Genomic DNA, 16,845 nt, shown 5'->3' on the forward strand with positions numbered 1-16,845 from the left:
ATTAGATATTACTGCATCATAGGAACTCACGGGTTTTTTTTGTTTCTGTATTTGGTTCAATAAATGATTATTTGAATAATGATTTGATTGTTTTTCTTGATTGAAATGACTGTATGACCATCATATCATCTGTAAAAAATTATTTTTACCTTCATTTTTCAGTTATTTGTTTTTTTATGTAATTATATAGATTAAGTTTAATAAATGATCAAATAATAGTGATAATAACATCTTTATTTGGCTCCTGACTTAAATAGGAATTATCTTGAACTTTATAGTTACGTGACGAGGAGTAGCTTTTCTGTTATGTACATTTTTTATTAAGAAAGGTTCATAGCTGTATTCCCCTCTCCCTCATCCCCAGGATTAATAAATAAAAAAAGAGTCAAACGTAAAGGACTTCAGAATGCCATGTCAGTAAGACTTCCACCCATCACAAAGTTTGCAGCTGGTAAGTAACTTAATACATGTTTTGAGAAGTTCTGCTTTGTTTTTTATTTTTCCTATATCTATTTTTAAATTTTTTTTTCATTTTAAAAAATGTTTTTGCAAATATTAATAAGCATTTGGAAGTAACTCCAAGTGCATGCAAATCTCATTGAAGACTAAAAAAGAGTTACTTATAATTTGAAATTGTTACCTTTTAATTTCAGGGTTTGGTCTTTATAAGACCTATTATAAACAGTATTTGGTATTTCATTTTGTAACCCTTCTTATTCTAGTATATGTCTGGTATGATGAAAGTCACTAATGTTAAAAGGGTAAGAATGGATTTAATCAAAATCAAAATGCACTGAGGTCTTAGTATGCTACATCATTTGAGTGGTATTTGATTCAAAGAAGTGATTTTAAGAAAAATGTAGATAGGTGATGGGATTGTTGAGTGAAAGCTATCATAGAAATAAGGCACCATTTCCATTTCAAGGTTATTATATCAACCAGATGATGTTTTTTTCCCCTTTTTTTTAACTTTAATTTTGACTACCCTCCTGTCTATTTTTTATCTTAGAGCTGAGTGATCTTCCTAAAACATCTGAATCGTGTCACTCACCTGCTTAAAAATCTTTCAGAGGGGCGCCTGGGTGGCTCAGTTGGTTAAGCGACTGCCTTCGGCTCAGGTCATGATCCTGGAGTCCCTGGATTGAGTCCCGCATTGGGCTCCCTGCTCGGCAGCGAGCTTGCTTCTTCCTCTGACCCTCCCCCCTCTCATGTGCTTGCTCTCTCTCATACTCTCTCTCTCAAATAAATAAATAAAATCTTTAAAAAAAAAAAAAAATCTTTCAGAGGCTCCTTATTACTTACAGGATGCAATCTCCTCTCCTTAACATGGCTTTCAAGATCCTTTGTGCTATATGGCCCCAGATGCCTTGCCTGCTTCCCAACTTTCTTGGGAAAATACTTGCTGTGCTTCATTTTGTTCAAGTTACTCTTGGACCTGTTTATGCCCCTGTTCCCCACTCCCCCCATTAATTGCTATTTGTTTTACTGCTTCTTTCAGGGAGCCAGTTATTTCTGTCCTCAAATCTCTTAGTAAACTCTTCCTGACTGCTTTTATAAGACACTGTATTCTTTATTTAGTTTTTTCTAATTAGAATCTCTTGTTAGATTGGAAGCTCAGTGCTATCCAGAATTACCTGTAAACCGTCATGTCTCTAGTGCTTAATGAAAACATGAATATTATATGCTTAATAAATAATAGGTGAATGAATGAATGAAGGAAGGAATGAAAAATAATTTGATACATGATTTTTATTACATTTTAGAGGAAGCTCGTGAAAGTGACTGGGATAGTATCATTGCTTGCCATCAAGGTAAATTATCTTGTTCGACCTGGAACTATCAGAGATCTACCATAGGTTCTTACTTTCTCAAGCCAAGAGAGCTGAAGAAGGATGACATAACTGCAACAGTAAGTGAGCTTGAGTTTGTTGATAAGAGCATTTTCTTCTGTAAAACTGTCCTATGGTAATCTTGTTATACTCAGGTTTATTAATGATAATATTGGTTGAAAGAAAATAACTTAACATTTTGAAATTATTCCCTAATAGTGTTAAGTTTTGCAACTGTAGAGAATTAATTTAGGCATAAGTTAAGCCTTGCTTAATCAGATGTAGTATATATTATTTTAGTTTTCAAATTAATATAGGATTACTCAGAATAATACCCTTTGAAGATGAGTTCAGCATGTATCAATGAACTTTCTTACCTTAATTATGTTGAGTATACAGTACTATACTCAATGTGAATCTTAAGGTTTCTTTTTTTTTTCTTTCTTGATTTCTTTTGTTACAGGATAAGATTTAGCTAACTCTTTAATGAGTTATAGATGTTCTAGAAGTTACTTAAAGCCTTTATTTCTTTTCTTATGTTTGTCTCTTGAGAAGTGCCTTATAGAGAAATTCTGATTGAATTCTAAGCCTTTCTTAAATACAGCTTTTAAATGCCAGTATTTACTTAAAAGTTTACTTCTGTTAAGAAATTTTGTTTTTGTTTGCTTTTGTAAATATGTAAGTCTACTTCTGTTGGGTTCAGATTTAAGATGTAAAGTAGCAATGTCAAAATTGGCTTGCAGAATTGTTCCTCCTGTTTTAAACACAGTTTTATTGATATAATTCACATACTATAAAATTCTCTCATTTAAAATGTACAGTGATTTTTAATATATTCATAGGATTGTGCAGTCAACACTAAAATCCAATCAGTCTAATTTTAAAACATTCTTATCACCTCAAAAAGAAACCCCATCCTCTCAATTCCCCTCTCCCATTTCCTTAATCTAGGTGACTACAATGTGCAAAATTGGAAAAATATCACATGTTCATTGATTCTTGACTATGGTACCTTTGTATTAAATTTTGAAATCAAAGATTGAATCCTCCCAAGTTTGTTCTTTTTCCAAGCTTGTTTTAAGTATTCTGGTCTCTTGCATTTCCATGAGAATTTTAGGATCTGCTTGTCAATTTCTGAAATGAAAGCAGCTAGGATTTTGATACAGGTTTTGTTGATTCTGTAGATCGGTTTGAGGAGTGATACCATCTTTATGTTACTTCTGATCAATGAACATGTGATGTTTTTCCATTTATTTAGAGCTTTAATTTCTGTCAGCAATACTTTATAGTTGTCAGTGTACAAGTCTCATACTTCTTTGGTTAAGTTTTTCCTGGTATCTTACTCTTTTTAATGCTATTATAAATGGAGTTCTTTCCTTAATTTTGTTTTGGATTGTTCGTTGCTAGTGTATTGAAATAGAATTGATTTTTGCAGACCTATCTTGTATCATGTAACTTTGCTGAACTTACTAGTTTTAATACTTACTTAGTGAATACCTCTGTTGACTCATTATTAAAAGTATAATTCCACATTTGATCCTGTTTTTTACAGTTTTTTGTAAGTATGTATGCTCTATTCTCCACAGTACAAAAATCCAGTTTTAAGCATTTATACTATTTTCAAAACTGTAAGAGATTTTATCTTAAGCTTCTTAAGTTTACCTGCACAGTTTTAAGTAGCTATTATATTAGTGGTAATGATAATTACAACTAACATATTTTGTGTGCTTACTCTCTCCCAGGCTCTGTGCCTAACATGTATTATTTTATATTATCCTTGCAACAATCCTATGATACTGTCTGTTAGCCTCTTTTTATAGACAATAAAATTGAGGCTTAATGTAATAATGAGAACATGCCTAAGGTCAGTAACGCTAGTAAATGGAAGAGCTGGAATTGAACCTGCGACCACTCATTCTAGGACACAACTCACAGCTTATAGTGATCACTCATGTAACATCTAGTGTATGCATATACAGTGATACTTAACTGGTGCCGAATCGTTTGGCAAACAAAAGCTACTAGGAACAAAGCCAGTAACCAGTAAGTAATAAACAAAAGTATTTATCGGAGATCTGTGCATTAAAGTACAGTTTGTTACTCCAAGGTAATTATCTCAGCTTATTCATTTTTTATAATAGCTATCTTTGATAATAGATAATGAGTAAATTAGAAAAGGAGCCAGAAGCAGGCCTATTAACAATAATAAATCATATTAAAATAAATGCAAATTCTTGGGGCCTTTATTTTTTGAAGGGTACAGCCAAGTATCTCCATTAGTTCCTGAGAGCATAGCTACATAACATAGCATAAATATTTATAAGTTATTCAAAATAGGTAAGATTGTGTATGTGTTCTACTTAGGAAGATAAGATGCTTTTTAAGATTAGTCCATAATTTCCTACCTAAAATATTTTATTTTTTAAGGAATATGCTATAATTACTTAGAAAAATATATATGTGATGGAACATACTTCTGAGAATGCTATGTTAATATCTCTTGACTTGGTGTATCAGTTGTATGCTGCTTTGCACAGTTGAATAGCTTCTATTAAATATTTTCTTACAAGTGTTAGAAGTTACCTGTTTCTTTAGGCATAAGTTCACCTGGCTTTTCTATTATCTCTTGAGGGAATGACATCTGATTGACACACAGTTGCAGTCAGGGATTTCTCTGGCCATCACCCAGTACATAGCCAGTCTCATCTTTTTAACATAGGAAAAAAGACATCTTAATAAAATACTGACACTTGGGGCACCTGGGTGGCTCAGTTGGTTGGGCGACTGCCTTCGGCTCGGGTCATGATTCTGGAGTCCCGGGATCGAGTCCCGCATCGGGCTCCCTGCTCGGCGGGGAGTCTGCTTCTCCCTCTGACCCTCCTCCCTCTCATGCTCTCTGTCTCTCATTCTCTCTCTCTCAAATAAGTAAAAAAATAAATAAAAAATAAAAAATAAAATACTGACACTTTAATATTAAAATATGAGTTTATTTTACAGAAACTCCTTCAGACTAAATGTTTTCTATGCAATATCTTATGTATTCCCTTCCTAGTACGTATAATCAAGATATTTTGGGCTTTTTCTTTGGACATGCATATGTTTTCAGTTTTATACCAGCTGTAGAAGCAATTCTATAAGGTAAGATAAAGAAATTAGGCAGTGGAATACTTTGACTTCAGCACTGTTATGAATAAATTAAAAAATTGAAGGCCGGATGAGATACAGTTCTTCTAACTTTGTGCATTTCAACTGAGTTAACTTTGGTTATGTTTTATTTCCTTGGATAATATTTCTTTATACTTCTTAGAGAATGGAAATAGAATCAAGCAGATAGTTCTTATACGCCCAAGTATAATTACATTGTGTTTAAGAAAATTAACGAGGCAATTCATTTAGCATGCTTCTTATTTTTAATGAGATAATTAGTAGATAAAAGGTATTTGGAAACCATTAAAGTACAGTAAAAGTCTTGTTATTTTCTGTATCATTGTGTTTAAATTTTTTTTTTCTAAGGCAGTAGATATAACTTCTTGTGGAAACTTTGCTGTAATTGGTCTCTCATCAGGAACTGTAGATGTATATAACATGCAGTCTGGTATACATCGAGGAAGTTTTGGCGAGGATCAAGGTATTGAATTTTTTTTCCTTTTTCTTACTTAAAAAATAATAATATAGAAAGATACAAGGCTAATAACTGTCTCTGGCATTTATTAAATTCTTGAGTGCCAGGCCTTTTGCTAAGGTTGTAGGTGGGTTATTGTCAACCCTATCTGGCAGTTACTGCCGTTAAAACTACTATAAACACCATGTTGAAATACTTAAAGAGAATGAAATTATTGATAGATTAGGCAAAAGTAGATATTATACAAATTAAAATTGTTTTCTTCCCCTTGCATTAAACAAAATTTTAACCTTTGTGGCATCAACCTGATGGGGTTTTTTTAACTAGAGCAATATAGGAATCCAGCTTAATTTCAAGATTTTAGGGGAACTAAAGAGTGGGAACTTAGATATTTAAATAAAGGAATCACTCTGTGTAGCGTTCAAAGAGGCAGTGCCAATTCTTATTTCTTTTTTCTTTTAACATATGCTTCAAAGCTCATAAAGGATCTGTTAGAGGTGTTGCAGTGGATGGATTAAACCAGTTGACGATTACAACTGGTAGTGAAGGATTACTCAAGTTTTGGAACTTTAAAAACAAAATTTTAATCCATTCTATGAGCCTTGATTCACCTCCAAATATGATGCTGCTACATAGAGACAGGTAAAGTTTTTCCTTTAATGATTATGGATTTTCTTCTTGATGATTTTGGTAAAAGTCTTAATGTGAGTACATAATTTACCAAGTGAGAAAATCAGATATTTAATGTAAAAGAACAGAAATTTGCTTAATTTCCCCACAGGTATACTTGATAATCATTAGCAAAATTAAAATGACTCAGATTTTAGTTAAAGGTTTGTTGGTTTATTAAAACTGGTGTATTTATCTTGCTAGTGGCATTCTGGGACTTGCCTTGGATGACTTCACCATTAGTGTTCTGGACATTGAAACTAGGAAGATTGTCAGAGAGTTTTCTGGACACCAAGGCCAAATAAATGACCTGGTAAAACGAACTTTTGATGTGTAAATAAAACTTGACTAATTTCTGTTTCTATTTTAGGTTAAAAAAAACTGTTATCTTTTAGTAGCATTAAATTTATCATATGAGATACTCAAAATAAATAATTTGGAAACTAATTTTCAAAGAATAGATTTTTAAAGAAAATTTAGAAGTTAAAGAAGTTTCATATTTCTCAGGAAGTTATTGCCATCAGGTTAAAGTATAAATCCCAGAGTTCATCTTTTTCTCTTAAACTCCAAATAAGGCTAAAGTATACTGTGGAGAATGAATGACCTATTGAAACATAAGTGTATCATTTTTAACTTAATATTAAACTAGGCTGAGAGAACTCATTTCTGATTTTCTGCATGTATATCTGGTATCTGGTTTATTCTAGTTTAGTGTTATTTTTAGTTTGTATTTCTTAATTCTAAATGAGTTTAATCAATAAAAATGTATTTTAGCTTACTATTATGTTCTTATAGTGGGATATGTGATATGATGTGTAATACAATATTGTGTTATTATAATGGGATATGTGATATGATATAGTGGGATATGATCATTTGGAAAGTGTATATTGAGGACTATATTAAGTATATATTGTTATTTTTCATCAATTACAGAACCTTGATTTACTTGAAAACAGGAAAAAATTAAAATCTGAGCTATTCACTGGCAATTCCAACAGCTACATTTATTTATCTGTTCTTATACCAAAAATCAGAATTTGCAGTGGTTACCCATTTCCTTAAAAATGGGAAAAGATCAGGAAATTGTGTTGTTCTGCAGATAGGAGATTAACAGAACTACCCATTAACAGAATTTGTTGTGATAGCATCTATAGAAATGAGGGCAGGAGTGGAGTAGTTTTGGTGAAATTTTTGATGCATTCTTGAAAGCAATGTGAGCTTGCTCTTTGTATTTCTTTCCTTTTCAAACCTGACTTTGACCTTGTGTGTCTGGAATATCTCCTACTTAGTAAAGTTAGAGCATTTATAACATGACTTTACCTATCAGAGTCATTTTTCCCCATCCTTTGTTAAAGTTGTGCACTATTCTGTAAATTGAATTCACTCTATATAAGATTTGAGTTTCCCCTGTATCACTGCAACCCATTGAACAGATTGGAATCTACTTATCCCATTATCATCTGTTAATATGGATGGTCATAATCCCTGTGGAGTGTTTAGACTCCTGGCTAAATAATCTACCATAATAAAAATTAAAATTTTTTTGTTTTGGGTCTTCTTTCACATATGATCTGATCTAAGCCTCTAATACTTACGTGCTACAGGAAAGTGAGAGCTATTTGTATCAAGACAACAAATATAGCTTCTTTAAGGTGGCATAGTAGTTTATTATTTAAATTTATTTTGAAATTCTGATTATTGTAGTTTTAAGTTATATTTTGGAAATAAAACATCATTATAAAAGTTTTTTTAACTGAAGCTACAAGTAAAAGTAGAAGTTATTCTTTAGTAACTTTAATATTTTAAGAGAATTTACATTCTTCTTTACATCATTTTGGATTCTTAGAAAGTCAGTTTAATATATAGACTCTTGAGTGAAACATAACTTGTTTCTTTCACAGAACTTTATAAATGAAATTAGACTAACAAAATATTTCTAATGGAATGTTCTCAGAATAGCAGTTTTATGCTAAAAATGTTTTATGGTCAAACAGTTTGTTAACTATCTCTTAAGTGTAGAAGATTGTGGAGTAATCTTTTTCTATGGAAAATTGGATGATACTGTTAACTTTTCGAGCTTTTTATAATTCGTATAAAAACTTAATTCTTATCTATATCCAAGCAGTGGTATGTAAGAAGTGATACCTTCTTTTTTATAACATAAGGTAGTCTAAATTTTACTCAGACTTATTTTTCATGAAACTTGCATCTTATTTTCATTTCTTAAATTCTTTAAGCTGTTAAATATACAGACACAAGCATATATAGGTAAATAAGCACACACACATGATATATGTATTCTTTTTTTTTTTTTCTTTTTAATTTGAAGGCTTTTAGTCCTGATGGTCGTTGGTTAATAACTGCTTCAATGGATTGTTCTGTTAGAACTTGGGACCTTCCATCTGGGTGGTGAGTTTATTTTTAAATCCCTAACCTCTGTCAGAAGATTTGTCAGTCGTTGTTTTTACTTGTAACTTATACCTACAGTTAGTTAATGGTTGTGTGCCTTGTGAATATGCATGTATTTGGGGATTTTTCTGACCTTACTATATTTTGTCCTTGGAGTGTTTTTGATCTCTTAAACAGCAGGGAGTCGTGCTATAAAAGATAGTAGTAAGGAAAATGCAATCTCTCTTAGGTTTTCTGTTCCTGCAAAATTGAGATAAAGAAGTGAGTTGCATAAACTTTAAGAAAGCTCATTTGACGTTTTTGATACTACAAAATAGAGTTCAGGCTTTAGAACTGCAGACTTCTGTTGAGTGTCTTTTTGTTGTTCATATGAATTTAGTTAAAAGGCTGAAAACTCTAACTTTCATTTGTGTATATTATGTATTTTCTGTCTCTAACATAATTCTTGAAAGAAGATGTTTTAGATACCTTAAAGTAATGAAAATGTGTTTCTTAAGATTTGGGTAAAACTCAGCAGTGTTCAGTAATCTGTTTCATAGTGGAACTTGTTATAAAAACAGCACTTAGAAAAATTATCTACTTCTGTTAAATAATTTGAACAGTGGAGACCTACAGAGAGAGAGCAAGGGAGCTAGCTGTGTTGTTAAAAATTATGTAGGAATAGACACAGTTTAAAATCATATCACTTAACGGAATTTCTTAGATGGGTGTGAAAGTAGTAATGGGAACAGTGAAGTGTCCATTTTAACAGGTACATACTGTAAAGAAAGGTGGGGAAAATGAGAAGGAAGATGGCACTTTTTAAAGCCTCTGAAATATTCCTAAATTAAGCTCTGTCCAATTGTACTTCCTCTTTTCTCAGGAATTGATAAGTTCATACCTGAAAGCAATTTGACCTTTAGAAAGGAAAAACCCTGATGTACTCATTTCCCTTTAAGTTTCATATAGGAATGAGGCACAGCTATCTATCCAGCATACATGCAAGATTTGGAATATGTGCAGCAACAGTGTCTAATGGGTCCAGGCTAATAACTAGGGACCTTTGTCCACAGGTGTATCTCTTTTTCACTTAAAATATAGTAAAACAAAATCTAATTAGTTGGCTGTGTCTTCTGGCTTTAAAAAGTTCACATAAAGTTTGTATTTCCTTAATATAAAAAAAAAACCCTTTTTTGAAGGCTACATGAAAATATTGGTAGTCTGTTGCTTCTTGAACTTTCACTGTGTTCTAAAAATGAATATTATAATTGAATTTCTTTACAGTAGGGAAGTTGTACAAGTAACAGTTGGCATAATGCCTTTTTCACTTACCTTTTTAGTTTCAGTTCACATTAGATAGGAGAGAGGAGTTAATGTTCAGTAGTACTAAATTGGTAAAATATTTTTTAAAAGTGGTAAGCTTATCTTTGGAACGGAAGAATTAGGATCTGAAAGTAGCATTCAAAGCCCACCAGTCTTTGACTCAACCTTAGCTTTTTTGCTAAATTTTTTACTTCAATAAAAAGTTGAACAGATTTAAATCTGACAGGTTTTCTACTCCAATATCTTATTTCTAGATGAGCACTGAGACAATATTAAGTGAATACAGAGGGATGCTGGGAGACACGTAGGGATTGTTAAAAGAAAATTAATAATTTCCGCACCAACTGATTGAACCAAAATATATTTTAATAAAGAAAATAAGTGCTTATTTGGTTCAGCCATGAGGCAGAGCGAATGAGAAAGCTTGAGAAGCAGTATCACACAACTGCTGCTGCCTAATTGCAACTAAGCTTACATTTACCATGAGTGCTAGGCACTTTACATGCTTTTATTTTCATCTTCCTTCATATCCTAATAGCTGTAGTTACTACTACTATTACTAGTCCTATTTTACAAATGAGGAAATGGAGGCTCAGAGAGAAGCGATTTACCCAAGGTGGCTTAGTTTGTAAGTGAAATTTTCCTGTAATAAGCATAGGAGAAAGAAACAGATTTCCCAATAGTTGCAATAATCAACTTTGCTTGGTTACGTCACGTTCTAAAGATGAATTGATTTTGTTGATGTAGAGGATAATAAGGACGTGAGGATCAGTATTTCATCATATGACCATAGGTAACTGTTGGGTTTTTTGATTCCCTCTCTTTTTAAAAACATAATTACTGGGGCAATCTTTGGATAGTACTAGTTCTTTCTTCAGTAAACAGTTTCATCATTTACATAACATGTTAAATATTTAGAGTGAATTTACTTATTACATAGTCTGAAAAGTGAAACTATCTTTGAGCAAACCTTTGAGTGTGGCAACATACAGGTGTATCTATCTATTGTAGTACTTATCTAAAACAAATCGCGTAGATTCTGAACTGTTTTCTGTAAAGTGTTTTGAAGTGCTGAAAATATTCTTGTGTTTGTGGGATTCTCTGAGAAGCAAGAGTTGAAATTTTTATCTCTGAAATTATCTGGCATCCCCTACCACTACCACCTCTTATTTGTGGTTGTTTTTAATCTATTAGAAGTTCAAATTAAACCCCTTTGGGGTGAGAAAAATAGAAAAGTAAATAGTTTAGTAGAACTTTGCGTTTTGTTCTTTCTCACCCTCTGACCCCTGCTTTCTGTGGAGCATTACATGAAAATAGTTGGAATAGAACATTGTTTTGGACTTTCTCACTGAGGCAAAGCCATCTCTTTTGTTCTATTCATTAAAGATATCTATGTAAGGTAATTCTATCACTTTCGAAATTGAACATCTAGACACTGCATTTGTTTAGAATATAGTCAGAAATTACTAAGGGGTACCTGGGTGGTGCATTCAGTTAAGCGTCTGACTCTTGGTTTTGGCTCAGGTTGTAATCTCAGGGTCATGAGATTGAGCAGTGCAGAGTCTGCTTAAGAATCTCTCACCTTCTGTCTCTCCCCCACTGTACTCGTGGGTGCGCGCTCTCTTTCTCTCTCTAAAAATAAATCTTTAAAAAGAAAAAGAGGGATGCCTGGGTGGCTCAGTCGGTTAAGCGGCTGCCTTCGGCTCAGGTCACAATCCCAGTGTCCTGGGATCGAGTCCTGCGTTGGGCTCCCTGCTCAGCGGGGAGTCTGCTTCTCCCTCTCTGCCTGCTGCTACCCCTGCTTTGTGCTTTCTCTTCTCTGACAAATAAATAAATAAAAATCTTTAAAAAAAAAAAAGAAAAAGAAAAAGGAATTACTTAGTGTTACCTGTATATGCAGTTCTCTGTGCTTGAAAATCTGATCCCGTAGAATGGGAATTTTATTAATGTTCTCTCAAAAAAAATATAATTTACCTAGGACTTTTCATTTTGTGGGATTAGCAGAAGACTATGTGGTAGTTAGGTCTGGGAGTAAGCCTGTACACTTACACTTTATGAACTGATGTGGCAGTGTAAAATACAGTGTGAATGTGGAAACCACCTTTCTCTGATGCTTTACATAATGGACAGCCAATCTGCCCACACACAACAGCTGTGGAAATAAAGTTGCACAATGAATTTGACAAAATAATTGTAGTATCAAGTAAAAAAAATTTGCTCAGGCATTAGATTCTCTTTTTAACAGATTCTAAATGTGTTAGGAAGTTTCAACCCTCACATAACTTTTAATGAATATTGATCAAGACACAAGAAATGGTAAAATCTAAAATTGTTGTGTTTAGGTTTAATCTTCATCTGTATACGCTGAGATAATGTTTCTGCTCTGGGTTGATGGGATTAAGTAAATTAACATAATTTAACTGTCTTTGGTATATAATAAGTGTTTGGCAAGTGTTTCCCTTCCTCCCAAATCCCCTTGATCCCTAAGAGAAGCCATTCTTGTGAGCTTCCAAAGTTGAGCAGAAATCAGACAGGTTATTATTCATCTTTGTTTCCCTGTAACTAAGAATTAAACAGCAGTCACTGTTCCGAGCACACTTTGCTGTGTCTCTTCAGTGCTTCTAATTTTAGTCTTGTTTTCTTATCTTGCATTCATTATTTAAAGGTTACATTTTTAATCACTCTGAACAAATTGAGAAAGAGATTTATCATGAACAAGTCACTTAATGTTCCACTGGACAGTCTTCATTTACATTTGAGCTGCTTAGAGTGTATTCCATGAATCACCAGTGTAGGCATCTTCTGGGTCTGTATACGCTATTGAGCTGTTTATTGTATCTTTAGTTTCAGCAGTGGTTTTGCTAAAATTATAGTGATTAAGAGTTCAGACTGCTTGGGTGACAATGTTGCTTTTTACCTTGAGCAAGTTTTTAAATCTTCTGGACCTCATTTTTCTGATCTGTGTAGTAAGGACAGATCTGCCTCAGAGGGTTGCGAGGATTAAATTAAGTAGACTCAAGTACTCGGTACTTCCTAGCATGGAGCACTAAAAAGTGTTAACTGCTATTATTTTATTTTCTTGAAATAATTTATTTAATGTGGATTTTTTTTTTTTTTTTAAGAGAGATTTGAGAGAAGGAGAGCAGAGGGAGGGGCAGAGGGAGAGGGAGAGAGAGAGAGAGAGAATCAGCATGGAGCCTGTCACGGAACTCCATCTCACGACCCTGAGATCATGACCTGAGCCAAATCAAGAGTCAGATGCTTAACCACCCAGGTGCCCCTTAATGTGGATTTTAAACTTCAGTCATTTTCCCGTGCTTTCCTATGGATAATGTATTGGCTTCGGCGAATAACCTAGTTTGCTGTGATTAAAACCAGTATGCCTAGTTTGCTGTGATTAAAACCAGTATGCCTCTCTTAAAGTATACAAAGTATCCTCACTCAGCCAGTGTCAGAAGCCTCCTCTGCAAGATGCCAATGGGTTAGACCTTTCTTTTGCTCTTTAAATCCACCTTGTTTCAGTTCCTGCCACCACCATTCTAGTTCAGATCTTTATTGCTGGGTTAGATGACTACTACCATAATCTCACTATACCTACTGTTCACATATATTCTACATTCTGATGGCAGATTTCCTTATGAAAGTGAAGATTACACTACTATCTGCTCAGAAGTCTTTAGTGACTTTTCTACTGATTGAAAGATAAAAACAAACTCAAATGTTTGGTATTCAAGGTGCTGTATGCAACCTTATGCGTAAGCACCTGTTTATGTACCAAACCACTTCTCACTTGTACCGAGTCGCATTTCCCCTCACTTTACCCTCCACATTTCCCTTAGCCAGGAAGTACTTTCTCTACCAACAACATCCACTGAGATTCTGTTCTTTTGTAAGGCTTATCTCAATCACTTTGTTCTCTGAGAATTCTCTTTTGTGTCTCCTACCTGGGTGTGATCCCTCCCCCTTCCTCCCCAACTTTTCAACTCCTCCAGCATTTTAAAGTTGTGAGACTGGTTTCCAGAAGCTTTTTGTGGTACGCTCTACAGACTGAATTTTCATGTTTCACATATAGCATGGTTACCTACTTGAAAAATAGGTAGAAGTGCTCAAAATTTTTTTCCATTGTTTTCTTACTCTTATTTACAGTCATTTTATTTTATTACTTCTGTTGCCTAAGCCTTATTTAAAATTTCACTGGAATAACAAAAATACAGGAGAGTACTGGTAATCAAATTTATTTTAACTGTATTACATCTTCAGAATTTGTCCCCAAGTCAGTCTACCAAAATGGCATTCCAGAAAAATAGAGCATTTCCTCTAGTATTTTCCCTACTGTTGAAACTCTTTCTTCAGTTAATTGGAGTATTTAGTGTTCTCGGTCTTTCTCATTAAGAGAGCTTATTTTTACACATTAACTTACTTGACAAAGCTCTTTGTTAGTGATGGCTTTCTTGTGTTGATTTGTGAAAATCAAAAATGAGTATTTTCTTCATCTTTCATCCCTTGTTCTTTTAGCAAAAATATATTTTGTGAGTTATGTCCTTTTTTGGTCGAGTTTAAATACTTTAACATTATAATTCATTTTATAGCCTTATAGACAGCTTTTTGTTGGACTCTGCTCCTCTCAATGTTACTATGTCCCCTACTGGAGACTTTCTAGCCACTTCCCATGTGGACCACCTTGGAATTTATCTTTGGTAAGTTATTGCATACATTTCTGTTCTGGGTAAGGAGGAGGATGATGATATTGTCAGAAAATTATAGTTGCTAACATTGCCATTTAGTTGCTTTGTTTTTGTTTTGTTTTGTTTTTAAATTTATAAAATAGCAATTTCCCATAGTTAGTTAATTCACCATAAGTTTATGACTGATTCAGCATCTGCTTAGTAATTTAGGTATCTTTGCTCAAGTGTGAAATTCTAAACCACATGACTGATTTTTATTTATCATATTTGGCTTTTTTTTTTAATTTATTTACTTAGAATGCAAGCGGGGGAGGAGTAGTGAGAGAATTCTCATGCCGACTGCCTGATGAGCACAGATCTGGATGCAGAGCTTAATCCCAGGAACCCCAAGATCATGACTTGAGTCAAAATCAAAAGCTGGCCGCTTAACCAACTGAGCTACCCAGGCGCCCCTATCATATTTGGCTTTTATTTGCAGAAAGGTTAACTGAATTGTGAAATGTTAGGGAAGAGGAGTCCCCACCTAGGTCCTGGCCTTCCTGCCACAGCTCCAGGACCACTTTATGCTTTTGGCCAACTTTTCAACTCAGCCTACTGTATCTACAAAATAAGCTATAAGTATGGGCAAAATGCTTTCTAAGATTCATTCTAGTTACATAACTCTTCATAACCACGTAAAGATATTAATGGTGGTGGTGATGAACATGTAAGAGTTCGAAATAAATGGTCCATCATCTTGGTCTAGAAAAATTTTACCTATTTTCTGAGTTCACATGTGTAATTCCTTTAACTCTTATTATTAAGGAGAAAAAAATTGATTCCTTTAAAATTTTATAATTAGATTTTTAGGATAGGAAAACAAATTAAATATATAATAGAAATAGACTCTGGCCACCTTAATATGCAAAATGGAGTATCTCGTGGAATTTAAGAAGCTGGAACAATCCAGACGAGAGAAGAATAGTAGAGTACCTGTGGAACCTCAGAAGGAGTATTATATAATGCCACTATTACTATAACTCAGAACCAGATATTCCCAATTATTATTTTACATTCCAGATTTATAATATATGTGAAAGAGAATCTGATTAACCCACTTTGGGAGAGGTATCTACATCTTGATGAGTCATCCAAGGCCATGGTACAGGGTCAAGTAGCAGAAACATAACTACTTTAGAGGACCCTTCTAGAGAAGGGAAAGTCCATAACCTCAGCAACCCAAAGGATCTAATCAGCATATTCTCTCTCTGACTTAACTCTCTGAGTCCATCTTCCCTTCAGTTATGATTTCCCTAAATGGAGGTTACCATTTGTCAAAATGATATAAATATATGGAGGTTATGTTATCTTATAAAAGTATTATCCACTACTGATCTCTCAAATAAATACTTTTTTGTATTACATTAAAAATAAAGACTCCCTTTATAACTTCCTTGTGATGACACCTATGACATGAATCAAGGCATTTTCAAATTAATACTGTCTTTGAGATTTTTTTTAACTTTTATAAGTGACTGGAATCTGAAGCCGAGTGCAAGATAGTAGTGATTATTACCAGTAATTGAAGTTTCTCTGAAAAAAAATCTGTTTTTATAAGTTTTAAAATATTGTTTGTATGTTTACTTCTCAGGTCCAATATTTCCCTGTATTCAGTTGTTTCACTACGGCCACTTCCCACAGATTATATTCCTTCAGTAGTGATGCTTCCTGGTACTTGTCAAACCCAAGGTAAGCATAAAATAGTAGTTTTGAAGTGTAATATCATAAACCTAACATGAGGGATATTACTACTGAAAGCAAAGTTTAATGCATTCAATCAAAGTATTTTTCTAACTGATAGGAAATATTTTGAATGACTTCATGAATTAATGCAAAAATATAATTGATATTGTATTGATAAGGAATTAAATAGTATACCAGTGGAGAAATGTTTTGGATCTGGTGATGGGAGTTGTAGACAATATGAGAAGATGAGGAAATAAAGTCAATAGAATTTATAATACTCAGTGGACATGTTATAAAATACTAATGGATTTGGAATAAAGTAAGTTCCCTTTTATATGATAAAAATATCATTCTGCATTAATTTGTTTTACCTGAAAATTTTTTGTTTTAAGATGTGGAATTATCAGAAGAAACCGTAGAACCAAGTGATGAAATGATAGAGTATGATTCCCCAGAACAGTTGAATGAGCAATTGGTGACTCTTTCACTCCTCCCTGAATCACGGTGGAAAAACCTTCTTAATCTTGATGTTATTAAGGTAATGCTGTAGTCACTTAATATTGGTCCCTAAAGACACATTCCAGAAGAATTTTCTTTAGTA

At 33.5% G+C, this 16,845-nt stretch overlaps 1 protein-coding gene across 1 annotated transcript in view; it reads left to right on the forward strand.

The window, feature by feature from the left end:
- WDR36 (WD repeat domain 36) overlaps positions 1 to 16,845 on the forward strand; it is a 35,311-nt gene that overhangs the window by 13,273 nt on the left and 5,193 nt on the right. Inside the window, exons 11-19 of the mRNA XM_021695753.2 lie at positions 365 to 451; positions 1,764 to 1,909; positions 5,343 to 5,457; positions 5,928 to 6,093; positions 6,325 to 6,433; positions 8,453 to 8,532; positions 14,424 to 14,531; positions 16,150 to 16,247; positions 16,637 to 16,782. Coding sequence (XP_021551428.2) covers positions 365 to 451; positions 1,764 to 1,909; positions 5,343 to 5,457; positions 5,928 to 6,093; positions 6,325 to 6,433; positions 8,453 to 8,532; positions 14,424 to 14,531; positions 16,150 to 16,247; positions 16,637 to 16,782 — 1,055 coding nt within the window. The remainder of the gene's footprint in view (positions 1 to 364; positions 452 to 1,763; positions 1,910 to 5,342; positions 5,458 to 5,927; positions 6,094 to 6,324; positions 6,434 to 8,452; positions 8,533 to 14,423; positions 14,532 to 16,149; positions 16,248 to 16,636; positions 16,783 to 16,845) is intronic.

This window comes from Neomonachus schauinslandi, chromosome 7 (genome assembly GCF_002201575.2).
Source record: "Neomonachus schauinslandi chromosome 7, ASM220157v2, whole genome shotgun sequence".
NCBI classification, from domain to species: domain Eukaryota; kingdom Metazoa; phylum Chordata; class Mammalia; order Carnivora; family Phocidae; genus Neomonachus; species Neomonachus schauinslandi.